The sequence below is a fragment of the Panthera pardus genome, unplaced genomic scaffold, assembly GCF_024362965.1.
Source record: "Panthera pardus isolate Hobbes unplaced genomic scaffold, ASM2436296v1 HiC_scaffold_3, whole genome shotgun sequence".
Lineage (NCBI taxonomy): Eukaryota > Metazoa > Chordata > Mammalia > Carnivora > Felidae > Panthera > Panthera pardus.
The window spans coordinates 42,604,966-42,620,824 of NW_026526876.1; the positions used below are offsets into that span (position 1 = coordinate 42,604,966).

At 42.0% G+C, this 15,859-nt stretch overlaps 1 protein-coding gene across 1 annotated transcript in view; it reads left to right on the top strand.

Annotated features, from left to right (window-relative positions):
• Positions 1–1,404: 1,404 nt before the first annotated feature.
• TOM1L1 (target of myb1 like 1 membrane trafficking protein) overlaps positions 1,405–15,859 on the top strand; it is a 45,955-nt gene continuing 31,500 nt past the window's right edge. The window contains exons 1-7 of the mRNA XM_053893091.1: positions 1,405–1,629; positions 4,017–4,101; positions 6,176–6,254; positions 11,940–12,089; positions 12,697–12,822; positions 14,302–14,403; positions 15,589–15,705. Coding sequence (XP_053749066.1) covers positions 1,572–1,629; positions 4,017–4,101; positions 6,176–6,254; positions 11,940–12,089; positions 12,697–12,822; positions 14,302–14,403; positions 15,589–15,705 — 717 coding nt within the window. The 5' untranslated portion in view covers positions 1,405–1,571. The remainder of the gene's footprint in view (positions 1,630–4,016; positions 4,102–6,175; positions 6,255–11,939; positions 12,090–12,696; positions 12,823–14,301; positions 14,404–15,588; positions 15,706–15,859) is intronic.

A 15,859-nucleotide genomic window follows, 5' to 3' on the forward strand; every position in this document is an offset into this window, starting at 1 on the left:
GATTGTTTGGTTGTAGTGTTTCAGAGAAGGTGAAATATTCTCCTGGAGTCTATAACATAGAATAGAGATTAGGTTGGTGATGTCACAAAAGAGATTTTCAGCAGTGTTAGCAGGCTATATATAGTTATGACTAAAGAAATGGACAAACGACACCATCTGAAATAGCCACTCACCCTGGTGGAGAATATGAGTTACAGGTATGATCAACCCCATTATAAGGAATGCCATCACATTAAAAATGTTTCATTCTTGGTTTTGCTCACGTAGGTCAAGAAAAATTTAAAATAACAGAAACAGGGAAAAAAAAAAAGTTAACCCTTTGGCACCGTTGCAATTGGTTTTGACTTGTGTTTTAAATATAAGACCAAGAAAAAAAAATGAAATAAAATATAAGACTAAGGACATAAGTCAGAACAAGCCCCCTTTGATCTCTCTATTCACCCTTTCCAGGACCAAAGAAGGGCTTGTAGAACTGGCCCAAGTTGACTGCAGGAAGCAAGGTCTGGAGGGACAGAGAACCCAGTTTATGGCTAGCTGCCATCACCTGGAGACACCCCACTCTCTAGCAGTCTCTGGCATGACTGGAGATTGTTAACATGGCTAATCAGATGTTAATTGAATGCGCAGGAAAAGGAAATAAATTCTGCTTCTGAAAAGCAGCTGGAAAGGGCTTGGACTGCTCAGGCTCAGATTTACATTCCAAAGCAGTCCTGAAGCCAAACCCACTCCCTGCCAGAGCAGGAGGAAAACCCCTCTCCTCAGCTTTACTGGAAAACACAACTCCGAGGAGGGAGGGTCAGGAACCCACAGCTTTCATGGAGGCGCCCTGTGGTCCCTCAGGAAATACAGGCGAGACAAAGGCCGCCGGGTCCTGGGGCGTCCCTAAATTCGAAGCCAATCCCTCCTCCTATTTATCACCTCCTTTAAAGGGCAAGGAACACACCTCCTCAGGATCTCTGGGGTGAGGGTGGGGGTGGAAAGTAAGGATTTCTACTTACTCCATTCATTCAGTGGTTAAATATTTATTTTGTGGTGACAGACACTGAGCTAAGCGGTTTATATCCCTAATTCTCACAATAATCCTCAGATCTGCGTTATTAACCCGATTATTTCCTTCTCTACAAAGCGGAGCAAGAGGCGCAGAGCACAGCAGCAACTTGTCCTGTAAGCGGTGAAATCAGAGCCTGGGTCTCTAATCTCCAGGCTGTGGCCGTTGGGCCGCCGGCTCCTAGGGGCTACAAGCCCACCTCGGTCTCTTGTCGGCGTCCCGCGAGTCCTCCCGCGGGCTCCACGCGGCGGCCACAGCCCGCCCGCGCCACCTGGAGCTGGCAGCGCCGCCTCCTCGCTGGTCCCGCGAGGCACGTGGCAGGTGCGCGGGCGCCCAGTGTCCCCGCCCCCGCGCCCCACGCAGGGTGCCCGGCGCCCCGCAGCGGCAGGGCAGGTCGCGCAGCCTCCGCCGAGCCCGGGAAGCGCTCGGACGAAGAGGAGGAGCCAGGGGCACCGAGCGGGTGGAGTCGGGAGCACGAGAGCGGTGGAGGCGGATTTCCTGGGCCCGGCTCGGTGGGGCTACTATGGCGTTTGGGAAGAGTCACCGGGATCCCTATGCGACCTCCGTGGGCCACCTCATAGGTAAACAGCCGGGGCGGGAGGGGAGAGAGACGCCAGGGCCGGCTTTGGGGGCCCGGGGCCCCTTCCCGCTTGACTCCATTCTCGGCCTGGTCCAACTTGGAGGAAACCCTTCCCTTCCTCCCTCCCCCCTCCTCCCCCCCCCCCCCCCCCCCCCCCCGCCCGCAACTTTCCCAGGGCACCCGCATCCCACCCAGCGCCTTCGAAGCATTTCTTTGTGGCCGACTCCCTCTGGAACCCCTCCTCAAACTCTACCTCCCTTTTGGTGCTCCCCGGAAAGTGTAACCGAACAGGTGAATCACGCACGTGATTCAGGTGTGGAGTGTTTGGGCCTCTGCAAGGAGAGAGGGTAAACTTCTGTGCCAGGAGAAAGCTGTTCATATCGTACGCCCACTCGAGGGCCCAGTGTGGCTCTGACCTGTTCACCGAAGAGGGAAGAAGCCTCGCGGAGGTTGAGTGATGTGACTTCTGTGTGAGAGGCAGGTCCTTTAAATCGGTCCTCTCTGGCGCCAAGCCCTTAACAAGCTGAGTTACTTTTTGTGAGTAAACAAAGAGAATGAAAATGCCCAGCACTGGAGTGAGGGAAGCGGGAGCGGAGGAACAGTCGGGGTCGCAAGAGGCCTTTGGAGGCACCACGCAGGTATTTGCCTAACTCCTTCCTTTCATCTGTGGCTGTACTCTGAATAACGTACCGGGAAGCAGAAACCAGCGACTGGATTGCCTTACCAGTGCCCTCTCCCTTCCTCCCTTCTCAACGCCTCCCTCGGGGAACCGGGTGTGGCACGGTGCCTATGGATGCCAACCAAGCATGCTAAATATAATGTCAGGAACTTAGTGGGGTGACGAAATCCTGAGAACCAGGTGGTTACAGTAAGGAGGCTCAGATTTGGGCAGTTTTGACTGCAGCTCCATTAACAGTGGGGAACACCCCACCCGTCCTGAACCTTAGTTCCCACATCTTCATAAGGGGGTGAAAGTAACCATCACCGAGGGGGGAGATGCTTTCTAAACTGTTGCTGGCTATATCCCTATCGGACATTAAAATGAACTTTGAGTGGATATAGATTCGGACTGTGTCTTCATAGGCTGATGATTTAATGTTGTAAATATTTGCTGACTGCCAGCTATACACCTGGATCTGGATGAGGCAAGGGTGAGACATGGTCCCCACCCTCACGGAATGAGCAATCTTGTAGGTAAGACAGACACATTATGTAGTAGCTACAATATAGTACCCTTGCAATATAAGAAAACTGTCAAACAAAACTTATGGAACGGGAGAAACTGACTTTGTCATGGCTTTTGAAGGGTGAGTAGGAGTTTTCTAGGAAGAAGGGAAGGTAGGAGGAAGCGCTTGAAATGGGAGCAAGGAATCTGGCAGAAGGAACAATAGTAGGTGTCTAAATGACAAAGTTGGTCAGCTCTGTCGATGGAGTGCCAAATTCAAATGGTACTTTTCCTAGATACGGAAACAGACTAAGCTTTGGGGTTCTTCCAACCAAACCCTTTTCTTCCTTCCTCTTCATTCTCCTTTTTAACTTTTTCTTCATTCCCCCTAGACCTAGTGTTTTCATGCTGAGGATCTCCTCCTCCCATGAAGGAAATATATTGAGCTCATTTAGGTTGTGTTCTGTTACTCTTCCCAGATGGCATTTTATATTCTTACCAAGAATATCTGGAGAGGGAAAATTATCTGATTGTTTAATGATGGAGTTCCAGGTGCAGAAGCACTCTAGTCTGCCTGGTGCAGCTTTGGTTAGTAAAGGTGCTGGGAGTGACCTTGCTCTAATGCTCAAGGACACATACAATTTCAGTAGTTCTGATCACCCTCTTTCTCAGTATGCCCCTCCCCCACTCTAGGAGACTAAATGACTTAAAAAAAAAAAGCAAATAAAAATGGACATCAAATAACTGAAATTTGAGTGCTAGTTCTACCTTGTACTGGCTGTGTAGCCTTAGGTAATTTCCTTAACTTCTCTAAACTTCTGTTCGTCATCTGTAACAGTGGGTTAAATGAAGTTGCGTAAGGTAAAATACTTTGCACTATGCACTTCACTTTGTGCACCACTCAACAGGTGCTTGTCCTCAGAAAGACAGGCAGGCAGATGGAGGTTTAGCTGGCCTGTCTTGGCCCTGCAACCTGAGTATTGTGCCTGTAGCTTTTATTAATAGGTCCATTACTGCTGTAATGGCAGCACTGTGAACTTGAGTTCTGATTGATTCCTGAATTACTGGGAATTGCTCAGAAAAAAAAAAAAAATCTCTTTTGTCTTTTGGTAATATAAACTTAATGGTACTTGCTAGTAAACCCCAAGCAGATTATTTTGGGAAGGTCAGACATTTCTTCTTCTGTGTTAGCTCAGACTCAACACAAGAGCTTTTCTTTGCAGAAAAGGCTACATTTGCCGGAGTTCAGACTGAAGATTGGGGCCAGTTTATGCACATCTGTGACATAATTAACACTACCCACGATGGGTGAGTACAGTGTGTGGTGCACGAGTTTACCTCTGATAAGAAGCGTCAGGACTACAACACATTTTCTCTTGAACACTCTTTGGTTTTCTTGAGTGTTTTCGTCACCCCTTGGGCACCACTATCTTTTGAAGGTGTGTCTAGTTGAAACATTAAGACGGCTGCTTATTTCAGTGTGTGGAATACTTGAGAATCCATTATAATTTTTCTCTTTGCCTTTTCTTCAGTAGTTTCAAATTTTGTCTTTGTGAAGCTCAAATTCCTTTTTCTTCAAAGAAAGGAGAAGTTTTTCCTTCTTTAGAAATTCCCCCTGCTCTGCCAGTATTTTATGTTACTGTAACTGAAAAATATTATCCAGAAGCTAGTAAACTCCTACCGGTGACCTGTCCTGGGCAATTGTCATTATTTATTTATATATTTTAACATTTATTTATTGTTGAAAGACAGAGTCAGAGCGTGAGCAGGGGAGGGTTAGAGGGAGAAGGAGACACAGAATCTGAAATAGGCTCCAGGCTCTGAGCTGTCAGCACAGAGCCCGATGCGGGGCTCGAGCTCACAAACCACGTGATCTTGACCCGAGCCGGAGTCAGATGCTTAACCAACTGACCCACCCAGGCGCCCCAAGGCAATTGTCATTATTAACCGGGAATTAACCTAGCAGCCTTTTTTTCTTCTCCTTGTTTATGAGACAATTTTTTCTTAATGTCAACTGGCCCACGTTCATGCTGTGTTCTTAAATGGTGTGCTTTTGTTAAACGTTTTAAACTTTAGGGAATTGAAGCTTTAAATAAAATCATTAAGGTCAACTGTTTTGTGAATTTAGTCTGAATTACAGATTGTTATAAGGGATACAATTCTGTTACTTTTTCTGTGTACATTAAACTGATAACTGATAGCAAAAAGATTTAGTCTAGTTTATGTTGATTGTTGACGAAGAAAACATTATACGTAATTGTTGGTTATATTAATTGACTGTACTTTAAGGTGTTTATGGTGTTTTCCCTATCATCTTGTTTACCATATTTGGTTCCTCTGGCCTTTTCTTCACTGATAATACTAATTTCTTCATTGATAATACAAAAAGGGAATCTCAAAGTAAAATGTTTCCTTTCAAAAAAGTACCTTTATTCTTAAACTTTTCTAAGCATTTAATCTTAGATTTTATGTATGACTTTTTAGAAATACATATAATATCTATATATTTATAATAGTTATAATTCTAGGTAAGCATATGTAATTGTCCTATAATAGGAATTCTATCCATGCAAACACAGACAAAATTGGAAGGTAATGTAAAAAGGATTTGTATCTTTTTTTTCAGTTTTGTTGAGCTATAATTAGCAAACAGCACTGTAGAAGTTTAAAGTGTACAGCATGATGCTTTGACCTGTATGTATTGTAAAATGATTACCACAATAAGTTAACATCTGTCACCTCATACAGTTAACAAAAAAAAATTGGGGGCCTCGTGATGAGAGCTTTTAGGGTCTACTCTTAACACCTTTCAGGTATCCCATCAGCAGTGTTAACTATAGTCATCATATTATACTTTACATCTCCCAAGAAGTGATCTTCTAACTGGAAGTTTACCGTACCTTTCAATCGCATCAAAGTAAATTTTGACCCTCTGTTTCTACATAATTGTTCCTTTTATAATGTAAAATTGTAGCCCATCAGAAGCTGACCTACTTAGTTATAATTCCTCCTATATCCCCTTCCCTCTAGGGTGCTCAGGAAATAGTCTTAAAAATGGTAACCTTCATTGTTTTGGAAATTACATTTCCTATAAACCAGTTTTGTGCAGTTATAGAAGGATATGGATATGAATACATTTCATGTGTAGTGTTTTCTGAGGAATACTGGTATGTAAATATTCTATTTGATTCTTAAGGGGGTAGATGGTATTGTCTGCCTACGTGTATGAGGAAACAGGTGTGAGAAGTTAAGTAATCTGCCCAGGGTCACACAGCAGAACCAGGATCTTGGTCTTCTCTTTCCACGATGCATATTGATTTTCAGAGACTTCTTATTTTTGGCAATGCCTAAATTGATGATTCCATTGTATTTATTGCTATAGGCCAAAAGATGCAGTAAAAGCTTTGAAGAAAAGGATTTCCAAAAACTACAATCATAAAGAAATCCAGCTTACCTTGTCAGTAAGTATTTTTAATATTATGATTAAGACTCTAGGATTTCCCAAGCTATAGTCACATTTTTAGTTTGGAGTAAACAAAACAAAACAAAGAAACATAGATAGATAGATAGATAGATAGATAGATAGACAGACAGACAGATTCTGGGATAATAGGTTAGCACAAAGTTATTTACCATATGGATTAAAACTGAGAATTGCAGAATTGAGAGAGTTTTGCTGATTGTAATAGCATTTAATTTTGTGGAGAGCGTGTTCCTGGAAAATCAGCTTTTCCTGCTCAGGAGATGGGAACTGGTAATTCAAAACTTGTAGACACTGATCCAGTCAAGAAGTCTGTCTATGTGTTACCCATGGGGAGAATTGAAGTCTTGAAAAATGCTTCCCTGTTAGCTTTTTACCTCACTTGAACAGCTCTGTGGAATTCTGAGGTGCTGGCAGCTCATTAAGTTTCAACCAACCTCCCCTGCGTGGTATAATTTGGAGAGTGTTCTTTGTTCATTTAAAGAGTGCTGTACACCTTACTGTCTGTGACTTGGGTGTGGGCATTTATTGGATGCCTTCCCGTTTCCACCCCCTACCCCCATCCTGGGCCATAGGATCTCTTCAGTCACTTCCAGTGAGTTGCCTTTTTCACTAAGGTAGGTTTTGTAAGCCCTGCCTGCTGCCCAAGAGTGAGCTCTGTAGCTTTCTCATTTTTCCTGCATGCCTTTGTTTACCTCAGCCAAGCCCCAGGCCACAAGGTTAAGGACCTAATCAGCCAGTATCACCCTCCCCTTAGGGGCTCTGGGAGTATTTATCAAGAGGATTATGGGACTGAGGTGACCACAGCTCCAGTGTTTGAGTTTCAAGGGAAGAAAACTGCCATCTTGCTTGAGAAGATAAATGTATGCCACCTTCTATGTTTCAGCCTGTGGTATTATTTCACCTTCTTACAGGTGTTTATATGCTGGATGTGTCTTTTTCTCTGTTGTGCCCAGCCTTCTTGGCATTTCTGTGGTTTCTTCTTATCCCTATCTCCCTCTCTGTTTCCATCCTGGTTCCCTTTTCTGATGATGAGCTGGGGAGAAGGTGAGGTTATTCTAGAGTGTTGTCTCTTCTGGCCCTCCATTTCTCTTTGGGTTCCCACTCTTTCTTCCCTTTGGGTAGTTCGGTATCTAAAGCCTTACTACCAGCTACCTGCCTGTTCCCATTACCTGTTCCACCTCTGATAACTGTACATCTTCCACCTCGTGTTTTCCATACCAGAATGTGAGAACAAACAAATCTAAAACCTGTGCCAAAGTAAGGGGAGGGGGGAGTCATGGGTTGGGGGTCAGAATAGCCCCTCATTGTTAGGTCAGAGTTCATTAAGGTACCTACTTCTTGGGTTTTCTTTAAATAGGCCTTTGACTCTTGATAGCTTCATGTAGATTTGCCCCAATCACTTCATTTCCGACTACTCACTGCGTTGCAGAGGTGTTTACGGCTTCAGAACAGACTTTAATATTAACTTAAGCCAGACTTAATTATGAGGGAAATTAGCCACAGAAAGAATCATCCAGTGTCTGTCAAAGCAATTACATGTTTACCAATGAATTCTTTAAGAATGGATGCCCATATGTGACACTTCCATTTTATTACTCTGAAGTGATGAGAGCCTGTCAAAGTCAATTATAAACGTTCTTTGAATTATGTGTCATTTGGGTTCTCCATGGACTTCGCTGATCTTGATTAGGTCTTTGATGGGATTGGACTACACTGCAATTTCCTACCATCAGTTGGTGGGGCAGTTTTGTCAAGAAGCCAATAGATTGGTTTTTTAAAAAGCATTTTGTTACCAAACTTCATAACTCTTAGCCAGAGGCTAGCCCTTTGAAAGCGACCATTGTGATAAGTCTCAGCAAGATACTATTATTGTCAAGTGGAAAGTGGTTGAACAGGTTCCTGGGAATCAATTAATTAATAGGCCTTTGTGGAACACCACCTAGGTGGTGAGTTGTGGGGGCTTCAGAATTTGTGTAAAATGTATCTGTTTATCCAGGAGCTCATTGTAGGGTGAGCTCATCCCCTGGGATGGCCATACCTCTGTGGGGTCTTCAGCTCTGGATGGCCCCAAAGCCTGGTTTACTATGTTTGGTTTAGAAATTGCAAGAAATAAAACTACCAAGTAGCTCTTTTTCTTCCAGTTTTTCTAAGAAGAATATTTATATCTGCTAGTCAACATATTCTCTCCTGATAGGAAATTATCCATGGGAACAGATGATCAAAATCGTTACCATTTATTAAGGTCCTGCTATCTGTGTGGCTCTTCATATACATTATATTTCATTTAGGCCTTACAAGAAGTCTCTAAAGCGAGGTATTATGGCTCATTTTGCAGATGAGAAGACGGAGGCTTGGAAGGATAAACAACTTGCCAAGTCCAGCACAAAAGGAGATTAGTGAGACCTACTCTTTAGTCCTACCAAGTCTCTCTTGGTCCCTTGGCTTCTAGGTTCTCTATCCCACCTGAGATTATGGTGTCTATTTCCAGAGATAGGTTATCTGAACATGATCTGAACGCTTGAATTGTACCAAAGCCCAGTTTCAGAATGTGTAAAAGCGGGGTATTTTTCCAGTTTGGCACAATAGGTTCTATTGCTTATCTCTGTGGGCTCTGGGGTGAAAAGAGGTACCGGTGACATAATGAAAGAGGTGAGCTAGAAGTAATTAGTCCTGAAATTGTAGATTCCGATGGGGAAAACAAAAAGGGCCGTGATTTGTGATCTCCATATGTTAACATTGTCAGCATTTTATGTTGACTGTCTAATTTTATGCATGTAACCTCCTGGGAATGTTACCCATTACCATCAAATCTCAGTGATCCTAAAGATAAAAATCGGTTTGTGAAATATTTAGTAAGAAACTCCCCATTCGTTTCACCATTAGGGAAAGTGATACTTGGAGGCTATCTTGTCTAATGAGACTGCGTAATGGGTTGAATGAAGTATTTGTACAAATTCCCATTGAACTAGTGGTACTTTTCCTCTCCGTGTTTCACCTAATAACTCACCACAGTGCATCAAGCAAAAATTCATTTGTTATGCAACTTCTTTAAATTTTCTCTAAATAACTTGCTCTAAAATATTCATTTATCTCGGTAGGTTTTGGATTTTGTTTTCATTTTCCTTTGCTTTAAATATTTTCCATGCTTCAGATAGCTGGCTACCTGTGTTCAGTTTTCTGATTGCCTTCTTAGCCACATTGCCCTTAAAACCACAACTCTCATACCTTCTTTGTATATTGGCACTCCAGTGACCCAGCACAGAGCATAGTGGAGAGTCCATTTTCAGGGCTGCTTTTCTGCAGAGACGATCATGCCTCTCCCAGTCACATTACGCTTTCTGTGACCTCTCTAACCTGAGAGGTGGCAGCATGGAAAATAGAAATTTAATTTTTTTAGATCCCTTTGAGAAATCTGCTTTCTGCATGCAGTTAGTTCTTCAATACCAGCTCATTTTTTTTAGCCTGACTTCTGCTTATGTTGCTTGATTGAAAATGGACCCCCCCACCCCCCAAGGTGACTAATGATCCCACTAATCCACAAACCTAGCGAGTATTTTTCATGTCCTATTCTTAGCTATTTTGACATGTGATCCTTATGGAAACTGCCCTCTTTTGACTTTACCAATATTATGTTCTCTTTATGCTTCAGTTTCCATTAGTTGCACTTTGATCTTTGATTGTCCTTATGGAGTTTTCTTCTGGCATGTGTGATTGGTGAACCCCAGTGTTCCAGCCATTCTTCCCTGCTCCCCAAACACAGCCTTGGTTTCTCACGTGAGGCTTCCATCCCTTCTGAGCTGCAAATGTGCATGTACAGCTCTCCGTTAAATGTCTCAAATGTTCTCACCATCTATTTTGCCTTCAGTCTCTTGGGCTGCTATAACAAACCTACCATAGGCTGGCTAAACAATAGACCTATATTTCTCACATTGTGGAGGCTATGAAGTCTAAAGTCAAGATGCCAGCAGATCCAGTGGCTGGTGAGTCTGCTTTCTGGCTTGTGGATGGCCATCTTGTTGTTGCCTCCTCTAATGCCCAAGAGAGATCCTCTCCGTCCCTTTTAAAAAAAATTTTTTTTAATGTTTATTTTTGTTTTTTAATTTTTTTAAATGTTTATTTTTGAGAGACAGAGACAAGAGTGCAAGTGGGGGAGGGCAGAGAGAGAGGGAGACACAGAATCTGAAGCAGGATCTAGGCTCTGAGCTGTCCACACGGAGTCTGATGTGGGGCTCAAACTCACAAACCGCGAGATCATGACCTGAGCCAAAGTCAGATGCTTAATCAGCTGAGCTACTCAGGCACCCCTCCTGTCCCTTTTTATAAGGGTACTAATCTCCTTGCTCAGGGCTGCACCCTTGTGATCTAATTTCTTCCAAAGGACCCACTTGCACATCACATTAGGGATTAGGTATGTCAACCTATGAATTTGGGAGGGACACAGACATTCAGTCCCTGGTACCATTAAACTCAAAATATCTAAATTTCAGCTCCTTAATTTTTACCACAGACCAAGCCTACTACTCCAATCACTTCCAAATTTCCATTCGAGGGGCCATGAATCTCATGCAGAATAACAGTGACTTCACATTCAGCCATCCTTTTCCTACAAACATCGGTTGTAAAGTTATACTTTTGTGATTCTCTGCAGTCTTTCCTTCCCTTTCCTCGTACCCACATCATCCTGGTTTAGGCCTTTGTGCCTTGGTTCTGTACTAGTGGGTCTCTACTGGATTCTCCGTCCTTCCAGGTGCCTGCTGTAGAGTGCTGCTTGAACACCTTCCCACAGGATTTGTGCACGTTAACCTTCTTCTCAAGTTCAGAATAGAGGTGTGATGGCGACAAACAAGGACCCTTCACTGGCCTCTTAGTGCAGTGGCCACACTCTTCTCATTCACTGCCATGCGTTTCTGTATAGTCTGTATGATGCTGCTCCAGACTTTATCCACCCTACCTCCCCAATGAAGTCTCCCCACATGAAGAAGCCCCTACAAACCAGAGTACTCATTTTCCTTCTGAGATCTCCTATGCTTTGTCACCTATATGTATGTATGTATGTATTTTGATACCATTTGCTTTCCTAGAATATAGCTCTACATTCATTTTTTCTTAACTATTTTTCAAAGCCCAACTTAGGACCACCTTTTTCCAAAAGTCTTAAAACCACCTGGCCCTAAATTATCACTTGGCCCTAATTTACCTGTCCATAAAGGTCTGTAGCTAAGATGACTGTGTAATTTATCATCCAGACCAGGACAATTTTGAGAATGAAAAAGATCATTAGTAAAGCTGGGACAACAAGAATATACCAGAACTTCCCTGGAAAAACTAGGACAAATGTCATTCAGTCTGTAGCCCATGTGTCTGTAGCACTTTACATTTGGCCCTTAGCATTTACTACCAAGTACTGGTATTTAATGGTTTTAATGCTCTGATGATTGTGTCCCGACTCCCCAAGAAATCTGTCCCTCTGAGCACTTACATCATGCCTTTTACTTCTTCACATTCCTAGAACCTCATGCTTTATCATCTATTTTAGTAGACCGTAAATTCTGTTTAATTAGGATGCTGGTGGAAATCATTACTTAGCGATTTTTACCTTCTATGTAGGAGGGTGGTTTTGCCAGAGAGATATAATTAAATTTAAATTTTCTCTCTAATTTAGCTTATTGACATGTGCATGCAGAACTGTGGTCCAAGTTTCCAGTCTCTGATTGTGAAGAAGGAATTCGTTAAAGATAGTCTGGTTAAGCTGCTGAACCCCAGATACACCTTGCCCTTAGACATTCAGAATAGAATCTTGAATTTCATTAAGGTAAGTCTATTGTATGCCTTATGGGATGGAAGGCCTCTAAGATTAGAACTGTAATTATGTACGTCCTGATCGGTCTAGTGACCCTTTTACAAACCTAGGATTGAGCCAGAAAGCATCTCACTCTTTTATTTTCCAGGTAATAGTAATTTATTGGTATTGGATGGTGCCCTATTTCTGAAGAATTTTTAGTTATTTCTGTACTTTTTCTCAGTTTCTGTTTTATTCGTGTCTGATAAGAGAGTGATGTGTATACTTATTTGGCAGATAGGGAAACTGTTCTGGAGTAGATAACAGACTGCTTTCAAAGTTATTTGGCAAAGGACCTACTGATGCTATTTTAGAATCTGTCTATTCTGGATTCAGTACAGCAAAAAACAGTAGTACCTATTCCAGGGTTTCATTAAAATGCTGAGGCATGGGAATCTGATGATTAAAAATTTATTATTATTTTAGTCTCTGAAAACTTTTTTTTTTGTCCATGGCATTCAAAACCAACTTTCTCTTAGGAGGATACAGAATTGTCAATCTCTCATTTTCTGTCTCCAGCTTACAAATTGTGTTTTGATTTTGCTGTTGTTTTAACTCTGGAATGATTTCTTGAATTCAGACTTGGTCACAAGGTTTCCCAGGAGGTGTGGATGTAAGTGAAGTGAAAGAAGTGTACCTTGACCTTCTTAAGAAAGGTGTTCAGTTTCCTCCCTCAGATGCAGAGGCTGAAACAGCAAGACAAGAGGTAGGAGGCCCTTCTTCAACTGCTACAGAATAAGATAGTCTATTATATGACTCTTTTCTCTTAGAAAGGGACAACTCTGCCTCTATCCAACTTAAACAAAAAGATGGATTTATAAGAAGGCTGTTGCAATATCTCCTAGAATAACCAAGCCACAAGAAGTTGGTGTTAACTGGATCTTTAAAACAGAGAACCAGGCACTCAAATGTCATTACTTGTTTCTCATTGCAGACTATCTTTTCCCACATAGTAGACCTAGCTCTCAAATTTTCATGTTAGAGCTTTAACTTTTTCAGATTCCAAGCTTAGAAACCTTGGAAAAGGGACCAACATGGGTCAGTCTTCTGCTTCTGAACAAATTAACTGAGATCATATAAGAACAGGTGGCTCCAGAGGGAAATCATTTGGGTAGACTAGAGGAGGGGGCCGTTTTCAAAAGAAAGAACTTGTGCTAGACAGGCAAGGGTCTCCACCATGGGGAGTCATCTGTCAAACTTGTTATTAATCCTGTGTCTATGGAAGAGTTTCTGGATATTCACATATGTTCTTTCTCAAGTTTGCAAATAATTTTTGCAGATTAGCTTTTGAACTTGTAACACTTTGAGTACTGATTATAATTCAGCTCTTGCTGTAATTTCCACAGTGTGAAAAACAGTCCTTCTTCCCTTCTGTAGATTGAGGAGTCCTGCCTTGATGGAAAAGTAGTTCATGTGTATACCTGAAGTCTGATCTTTGTGGAGGCTTTGTCCTGAAGGCTAACTCTTCTACTTGTGCAGGCTGTTCCCTGGCCCCTAGCCACCTGCCCCAACCTTTTACCTGCATGAGTCTGCTCACCACACCCCTTTTATTCTTTCTTCCAAAGTGTAATATAGTAGTGGCCTAGGACCTCTTACTCAATTGCTCAGTATGTGCTTTGGGGTATATATAATATGGGAGCATGTTAGGCATATTCTACTGTCGGCTAAATTAAACTCCCCATATTTACAAGATTTCTAGGTGACTTCTGTGGACCTAATGTCAAAACACTGGCCTGAGCCCTGTGCTTCGGGTTCTCCACTCAAGGTTGGAAATGAGGCATTGCCTCGGGGAAGCATTCATTAGTGGAGAAAGGAGATGTCTTGCCAGTCATGGCTTAAAAAGACTTGACAAGAATTGATTTAGGATTTCTTTTTAAAAACCTAAAGAGAGGGCAATAATCTCACATGGCAATTTATCTTGTAGATTCTTGGTATAAACTAAGAGCACTTTATTTATTGTAATTTAGTTAATAATTGTAATAGCCATCTTTTATTGAATACTTTGTTATGGATACACTATTAGTACTGTTCTCAAAATGCTGGTTAGGTTGGACACTTGACAATCGACTTTGGGCCAACACCCTCTACCCAGGAGAGGAGCAATTGAGCCATCTGAATAGAAAAGCTGGGCTTGGGGTGGCTGTGTTAATTCCAATAATAATATTTCCATATTTCACATTGGTAGACCGCTCACATCTCGAACCCGCCATCATCTGTTCCATCCGCACCAGTTCTTCCTACTGTGATTGTTCCCAAGAGCTCTACTATTACATTGGTCCCAGAACAGGTAACAACAGTGACAACTCTACTTATTGATGACTCTAAGTTATCAGCACTTCATATGCAGTTTGTTTGTTCTTCACATTGGCTGGTGGAGGGAGGCACATTATTACCCTCCCTTTACAGAGGAGGGGACTGAAGCTTAGTGATACTATGTGACTTATCATGGTTCAGTTCTAAGTAGAATGAATCCTGTGGATTCTGTCTGATTCTAAAGCCCAAGCTCTTAACCATTGTGCTTGGTTAGTGGTTGTCTTTGTGGAGACTAGGTTGTGGAATGGATCTTGTGTTGACTAGCTGATTCCTGTTGATCCTACTAGGACTGTCTATAATATACCATTCCAAAGACTTTGGTAAGTGGTAGTCTTATTTCTAGCATTAACTGGGCCAACTGAATTACATTTACTTTGTTGTCTATATCTGTTTATCAAAGACCCAGATAACCAGTTATTATTAATACTTATTTATGTTTTGCTATAAGGGAACTATCATTTAAAACTTTGAATTATTCAGTATTCTATAAAAATCCATGTGATTGATTTCTCTTAGAATTTAATGCAAGAAGAAAAAAAGTTTTTCTCTCGATTTTTTTCCTCCCTTTTCTAACACCATGGGAACTAGAAAATGCTAATTTTTTTTCTTCCCATTGGTTTTGCTGCTGACATTTGCCATTTTGTCCAGGTTCCCGTAACAGTCACCTTCTCCTTTCTCCATATTGGTTCTAATCTGACTTTTTTCCATTCACTTTTGACTTTCTTAAAGCAGATGTCTAGATTTATTATGAGAGATCTCAAGTCCTTTTAGAAGGTAACAGATTGTTGAGGTGCCTGGGTGGCTCAGTTGGTTAAGCACCTGACTTCAGCTCAGGTCATGATCTCATGGTTTGTGGGTTCAAGCCCCACATCGGGCTCTGTGCTGACAGCTCAGAGACTGGAACCTGCTTCGGATTCTGTGTCTCCCTCTTTCTCTGCCACTCCCCCACTTGTGCTCTCTCTCTCCTCTCTCAAAAGTAAATAAGTGTTAAAAAAATGAGAAGATAATAGATTGTACATTTATAAAACAATTAGATATTTATATAAATTTGAAAATATTAAATTTTGCAAAAGACTTTACTAGCAGATGTCCTCTTGGTAGCAGAAAACAGGGTAACCATTCTTTATGTGTCACATTGTGATTGTGTTGCTCTCCACAGATTGGAAAGTTGCACAGTGAATTGGATATGGCAAAAATGAATGTGAGAGTGATGTCTGCCATACTGATGGAGAACATTCCTGGGTCTGAAGACCGTGAAGACATAGAGCTTCTGCAGGTGTAGTATGATTTCATGGACAGTCAGTCACACCGTCTCTTAAGGTTTCTTCCATCTCAAGGCTGTAAGAATAACTAATATTATCTAGTTCATTTTCAGTTGATTTCTAAACTTAGCAAGGACATGCCAGGATGATTTTATCAAAAATGTAATA